This window comes from Arachis ipaensis, chromosome B02 (assembly GCF_000816755.2).
Source record: "Arachis ipaensis cultivar K30076 chromosome B02, Araip1.1, whole genome shotgun sequence".
NCBI lineage: Eukaryota > Viridiplantae > Streptophyta > Magnoliopsida > Fabales > Fabaceae > Arachis > Arachis ipaensis.
In genome coordinates this window covers 4,619,107-4,626,786 of record NC_029786.2, presented here as the reverse complement: position 1 = coordinate 4,626,786, position 7,680 = coordinate 4,619,107, and the positions used below count along the sequence as shown (strand labels likewise).

At 36.2% G+C, this 7,680-nt stretch overlaps 1 protein-coding gene across 1 annotated transcript; it reads left to right on the top strand.

Annotated features, from left to right (window-relative positions):
* LOC107623706 (aspartyl protease family protein 2) lies at positions 869 to 2,529 on the top strand (the record flags this gene model as incomplete). Its single annotated transcript, XM_016326058.2, is given in 1 exon segment — positions 869 to 2,529. A coding segment is annotated over 1 exon segment (1,415 nt), but the record flags the coding sequence as incomplete, so codon positions are not given.

Below are 7,680 nucleotides of genomic sequence, written 5' to 3'. Positions count from 1 at the left end.
TTATGTGTAATTTATAATATTGGTTCTAAAAAGTTGTGAATTCGAGTCTCTCTATTTTTAATAAAAAAAATTTATTTAAATTAACCAAATATAGCAATTGTAAATCTACTAGCAATATTATTTCCAATTCATTAAAAGAGAAGTTTGTAGAATTGTAGCCATCTAATGTCTGTTAAATCATTTATTAGTCCTGCTATTCAGATCAACAACTTCTACGAACAAATGTATCAAAAAATACTAGTACATTTTTGTATCTCATCACATGCTTATACCTAGGCAAGAATTACTATATTCTTTCATGTGTATTAACTTTTCCAAATCACCATATAAGGATAATTTCCTTTTGCATATACCACTTTTCTACTAATCTTTCTATTATGGACAAGCTAGTAATCTCACACTCCAATTTACTAATTACCATAACACAATCTTAATCTAGATGTCACTAAACTTAAATGAAATACTATTTTGACTACTCTAATAATTGTCTAAAATTATTTATGATGATAAAGTTTTTTTCTTTTTAAAAAAAGTATATTTTTATCCCAAAAAAAAGACATATCACCCAGCCAAAAATGCAAAATTTTGAGATATATTCCCATACCCATAGCATCAAATCTAACAGCAACTTTGAATAATTAATTAAGTAAAAAGAAGAAAATAATCACCAAATGGGAACACACTTGATACTTGAGTGAAAGTGCATTCCTCACACACTATCACTAAGCATTATTTATTCTCTGCCACCCCCTTTCATCAACCACTCAACTCTCAAACACTTTTTTTTCCCTCTCTTCACTGCACACACTCTCTCTCTCCAAAACAAAAATGGAAGAGAAGAAAGCAAAGGCCAAAGCTTTTCTTCTCTTCTTCTTCTTCTTCTCAGTGTTCATCACACTCTCCACCGCCACCAAAGAAACCCAAACCCTTATCCTCCACCCACTCCCATCTCAACCCACCCTCTATTGGCCCGAACTCGAAACCGAGCAACCCGACCCGGAACCCGAATCAGCTTCGCTCTCTGTCTCTCTTCACCACATCGATGCACTCTCTTCCAACAAAACACCGCACGAATTGTTTACCCAAAGGCTCCAAAGGGACGCTGCTAGGGTCAAAATCGTAACTTCCTTCGTCTCCAAAGCTCCATTTTCTTCTTCACCCAAGAACCAAACCGGGTTCGGATCACAACCCGGTTTCAGCTTCAGCAGCTCAGTCATTTCGGGTTTGGCTCAGGGCAGCGGCGAGTACTTCACGCGCCTCGGCGTCGGAACGCCGCCACGCTACCTCTACATGGTGCTCGACACCGGAAGCGACGTCGTTTGGCTCCAATGTGCGCCGTGCAAGAAGTGCTACTCAGAGTCCGACCCAGTTTTCGACCCGAAAGGGTCCCGGACCTTTGCCCCAGTACCCTGCGGTTCTCCGCTCTGCCGGCAGCTGGACTCGCCGGGATGCGACGCCCGGAAAAAGGTGTGCGAGTATCAGGTCTCATATGGAGACGGGTCCTTCACCGTCGGCGATTTTGCCACTGAGACATTGACTTTCCGGCGACGCGCCAGCGTCCCGCGCGTGGCCTTAGGCTGTGGACATGACAACGAGGGGCTCTTTGTTGGGGCTGCGGGCCTTTTGGGCCTGGGCCGGGGCATGCTTTCCTTTCCGACCCAAGCCGGTGCCCGGTTCAATAACAAATTCAGTTATTGTTTAGTGGACCGAGCTGCTTCATCAAAACCGTCTTCAATGGTTTTTGGTGATTTGGCAGTTTCGAGAGCGGCACGGTTCACTCCGTTGTTAAAGAACCCAAAGCTCGACACATTTTACTATGTCGAACTGTTGGGAATTAGTGTTGGCGGGGTGCTGGTTCGTGGAATTTCGGCTTCTTTGTTTCGGCTTGACCGGACCGGAAATGGTGGGGTAATTATTGACTCGGGCACCTCAGTGACTCGATTGACCCGACCCGCTTATGAGGCTTTGAGAGACGCTTTTCGGGTTGGGGCAGCCCGATTGAAACGGGCACCCGAATACTCGTTATTTGATACTTGCTTTGATCTTTCGGGGATGACGCAAGTGAAAGTTCCGACCGTAGTGCTACATTTTCGAGGTGCCGATGTGTCACTTCCAGCCGGGAATTACCTAATTCCGGTGGATGATAAGGGAACTTACTGTTTCGCGTTCGCTGGGACGATGAGCGGGTTATCCATAATTGGGAATATCCAGCAACAAGGGTTTCGGGTCGTGTTTGATTTGGCGGGTTCTCGGATCGGGTTTGCACCAAGAGGGTGCGCATAAAATGAATCAATGTGAGTTGTAGTGGTGAAAGTTAATTTTGTAATAGTTGGCTTCTATTTTTGGTTTAGGTCAAACTAAATATAAGAATAGATATTTATGTTTTGTGTTGGTTAACTTAATGAAATGGTAATTTGGCGATTTAACAATGGTAATTTAGTTTGGTATCTTAATTAGTAATTGTAGCATCATCGAAATGCTTATGTTCACTTATGTTGTATACAATAGAGTAACATTAAGATTTGAGAAGAGTGAATTGTCATGATCATACCTTAGATGAATATGACTGAAATCGTGTGTGCAATAATAACTCAGGTAAATACGGTACAACAATAATGCATGCTCAATTATTTTTCCCTCCATTCAATTATCATCCTAAGGGAAAAAACAATTAGACATGTCAATAATTTTAGTGGTGAAGAGTGTCGGAAATGATTGAGTGAATCTTAGAAACAAATGAAATAAGCATGTCAAACTTTCATGTTGGATCACCAATCACGCTTGGCATATGGCCAACAACTTTTTTTTTTGGGTTACATTATTATCCCTTTTTCTAATCATATTTGGATTAATTTTTTTTAAATATTGACCCAACTTTGATACGACACTCCCGTTATTGAATTTTATGATACGAGCAAGGATCTGAAAATCGAATCGGTTATCGAACTGTTCTAACTATTAGTTTATTGGTTTATTTGTTTAACCAATTTAATCGTAATCTAACCGAAATAATTATTTTATAATAGAATAATAAATAAAATATAAATAAATATATTAAAATATAATTATAATTTAATATAAACTTTAAAATATCATCAAATTAAATATACTACATCAACCACAATATTATAATTTCATTCAAACACAAATTTAAAAGTCAAATAATAATAACAAAATCAAGAATATTTTATGTATTATAATAAAAAAACAATAAATAAATGCTGATATATTTTTTTACAGTTGACAATCTAGAGTCAAGGATAAAAAAACATTCATTCAAGATTAGATAAAAATACTATGAAGAATTTCTATATGACATCATTAGAAAGTTACTTCTTTATAATTCTCCAATCTCCACCTACCGATTATTATATATAGACACATTCAATTAGCACAACATAGAACAGGTACCACTGAATTACAATTAAAACTAATGTTAGTAGACACAATTGTGCTTCGAGACTAGGATGATTCATTTGTTCCTTGGTTATCCATGCTTCATGTCGAGGATCAAACACTTCAACGGTTGACACCATTATGCTTCCATCAAAGCCACCAAGTGCATGTCTACAAGGTGAATGGATAAGTTTATAATAGTGCAAAATTAGTCACATAGGTTGTTACTAGGAAAGAAACTAGTGCAAGTCTTAATCTAGAAATTAAGAAATGCATAATTGACAAAATTCATATGCTGAAATAGCTAACTTAACAATCTAACCACAATTAAGTCCAAAGCATAGTTTTAATTGACTTAATTGAACACAGAAAAGTATAACAATGAGCAGCAAAGCACAAAAAAATACAACACAATAGCAAAAAGACAACAACCACCCAACAATTTCAAAGATCACAACAATAATTTTACAAATTAGCAAAAACACAACTCAATAATCTCAAAGAAAAATAATAGGTACACAACAATAGCAAATCCAGCTAACAATCTCAATCTTAAAAGTCACAAATAATAGCAAATCAAGCAAATAGCAAATCCAGCAACCTAATAACAAGAAATAAGAATAATCTCAATCTCAAAAATCACAACTACAACAATTTAGAAAATTAGCAAATTAACAATTTAGCAAGAACACAACAACTCAATAATCTCAAGAACAACAATAGGTACACAACAAAAAGAATTTATTGAATTTAGCAAATAAGCAAGAACAAGACCAAAATAAAAAATTCAATAACCTAATAAAAAAACAAGAGCAATCCCAATCTGAATCCAGCAAAACCAACAATTTAGCAAAATAGCAACTTAACAAGATCAAGAAAAAAATCATAGTAAAAAATAATAAACACAACAGAACAACGCGGTGGGGAGAGGTGGACGCGGCAAAACTAGATCAGAGTTCAGTTCACAGTTCACAGAAAAATAAAAAATCACAGTTCACAGTTCACAGAACTTTATAGTAACGAAAAATTATTCAATTACAGTTAAAAAAGTACTTAGAAGCTAAATTCCTTGAACAGAGCATGCAAGAGAGAGACACTGAGACAAGGAGCACCTTCAAACGGACTTCGAACGAGACAGTGGCTTCGGTGGAACAGAACCAACGAGACCGTGGCTGCGCGACGGAGGCTTCCATGTTCGCACGGTGGCTGCGCGATGGAGGGGAAGGAAGGCTGCAGGGAGCAAGTGGTGGCTGGACAGAAGTGAGGGAGGACCTGGAGCTCGATGAGAGGAGCTCGGGACTGAGGATGAGAGAGGCAAAGAGGGCGTTTTGGAGGCTGGAGTTTAGTTAGGGTTGGACTAGAGTAGTGGAGTTAGAGTTCAACACACTAAATGACGGCGTTTGCTTCCAATTCAGAAAACCGGCCGGATCACGGTTCGATTCGACTGACTATTTTTCGGTCGGTTTGACGGTTTAATAGCAGTTTTTAAAATTGGCCGTTCTAGAATTTGACCGATTCTTTTTAGCAACGGCTCACGGTTCAACCGGTTCGACCGGATGGTCTAAACCGATTTTCTGGACATTGGATATGAGAGCAAGACAATACATCTCCCAAAATTTGGTCAATATCTAAAAAAATATATGTTCATATTTGCCATTTGATGGCTATAAAAACACTCTTCCACTTAACCCATGACAACAATAAAGAAGTATCGCGACCCAAAAATTCTGCCCAACAAAATACATAAATTCAGTTACAATTTAAGCCTTTATTATTTTATCTTATCTTATCTTTATTTGTTCTTATCTTATCTTTATTTGCTTTTAGCTTTCATAGACTAATGCTCTCTATATATTTAGTTTTACCTTCATAATTCACAATTCAATCAATCAATCAATAATCAATCAAGAAATACAAAGTACAACATTTTTCATATTTTCTTTTCTTATTCTTTCACAGTTTTATTATGGTATCAGAGCTATGGTATCATCCTCCTTGAGGAGGATACATAAGCTATCATCCTCCTTGAGGAGAATACATAAGCTATCATCTTTCCGGTGAGAAATCACCATGCTTTTTTTTTTCAACCTTCTCCCACAATGAATATTCAATCTTCCAATTTAGCTCAGAATTTGACCAATCTCTATTACATCCATCCAAGTGAAAATCTACATCAGTCTTAGTTACTCCTATTCTAACAAGAAACAACAACAAACAATAATTTTTTTTTATCTTTTCTCTTGTTCTTTCATAGTTTTATTATGGTATCAAGGCCATGATCTTTTTCACATATGTAGCAGAAGTAAAACCCACACTTGCAATAAATGAAATTACATCTATCAACTCGCTCAACTCAGCAAGAACAATGAGGACATTTTGTCATTGTTTCTTGCGAACAAGCTTCGCTAACTTCACATCGTTACCGTGCACACCATGATCATAACAACTTTTATCATGATGCCAAGGAACCTGACACTTGAAGCAAAACTTCTTCTTACAATTAGGGCACTCCACTTTCCTCACAGACTTATCTTTACACTCATTGATGACTAATTCGGAGCATAAATGGCAGAAACACTGGTACTTCATCTAAGAGAGTGCAGATTTAACCGTAGTATCGAACTATTTATTGAACATTTCTTTGGAGATGAGAGTCTTGAATGCCATTAGATCTAACTTTATGGTGCAGTTCAAGTCAGAGCAAGGGATGTTCTGTGCGGTGACGAATCGGATGCGATGGATGAGGTGGAAGCGGATGCAGTTATGGCAGTAATAAGGAGGGTGCATGCAACGATTGTTGTTGTTGAAGACGTTGTCGGCGGACATAGGGATGGTGCATATACCACATGTTGGTGGCGGTGGCTGTATCTCTTCTTCGTCGTTAACTTGGTTTTCATCAATGTCAATATCAATAACATTCACATTATTGTTCTTTCTTTAAGGCAGAAACCCTAATTTTGACCTCAACTTTCTGGAGATTGCCACATTTATGTTTAATATCTGAAATGGAGTGCAGACGGCATCTCCTTCTATGTTTCTGCATCACCTTAATCTTTTCTTTTCTTATCCTTCAGAGTCCAATGGACCTAAAATTATCGCGCTCTACACTCCCTCTATCATCGCGCTCTACACGCCCTCTCTCTTATCGCGCTCTACGCGCCTTCAGAAGATCGCTGCTTGTTCTCTCTCCCTCAAGCACAGCATCTCCTTCTATGTTTTTCTTTTTTATGTCAGCAGCTCTAGCTTCGCCGCTCACATCTCCCTCTGCGTCACCACGTCACACGCGTCTTCCTCAACCATTTCACCAGAACTTACCCAAGTCGTGGATTATTGACATCTTTCTTCCACTAGCTTACGGGGCCATATTTAACCACTCTTCCACCTTAGCTCATGACAACAATAAAGAAGTCTCGCGACCCACAAATTCAGCCTAACAAAATAGATAAATTTAGTTACAATTTTAGTCTTTATTATTTTATCTTATCTTATCTTTATCTTTTCTTTATTTGTTTTTATCTTATCTTTATTTGCTTTTATCTTTCATAGGTTAATGCTCTATGTATATTTAATTTTACCTTCATAATTCACAATACAATCAATCAATCAATAATAATCAAGAAATACAAAGTACAACATTTTTCATCTTTTTTTTCTTATTCTTTCACAGCTTTATTAATGACAATGTCACTTCATGACCTCTATATTTTTTTTGTTATTTTCTTTTTTCACCATTCATAATTCCATATATCTATTTCTTAAAGTATATTAATTTAAGGATCTAAAACAAAGATAAAGGAATATCTCTTGTTAAAATTGATGGTCGGATAAAATATTATTCTGATCTTAAAAATGAAAAAAAATGTTAATTTTTAAAATAGTTATGTTGTTAAAAAAATGTTAAATTTTGAACAAATTTATTTTTTTATGCCAATTAGTTAGGAAACAAAATCCTTTTTTTACCCTCTCTTTATTCTCATTCTAAATCCAAACTAATCAATAAAAATATAGTCTCTTCCACACTCATTTTATTATCGTTACTATCATTACTTCTGTCTTTTTCATTCTAATTTATACATACTGGCTCTATTATTTGTTGAATAATTGTTGTTGGTAATTTTTGTGAGTGGTAGAATAAAAGAATTCGGAAGTGACAATAAACGAATTTAAGCAGAACAAAATAGAATTAAAAATTAAAAATTTAGATAGGTGACAATGAATTTAAAATAAAAATTTGTTTAAAAATTATATTTTGACAGGCTATTATTTTAAAAATTATAAAGAGAC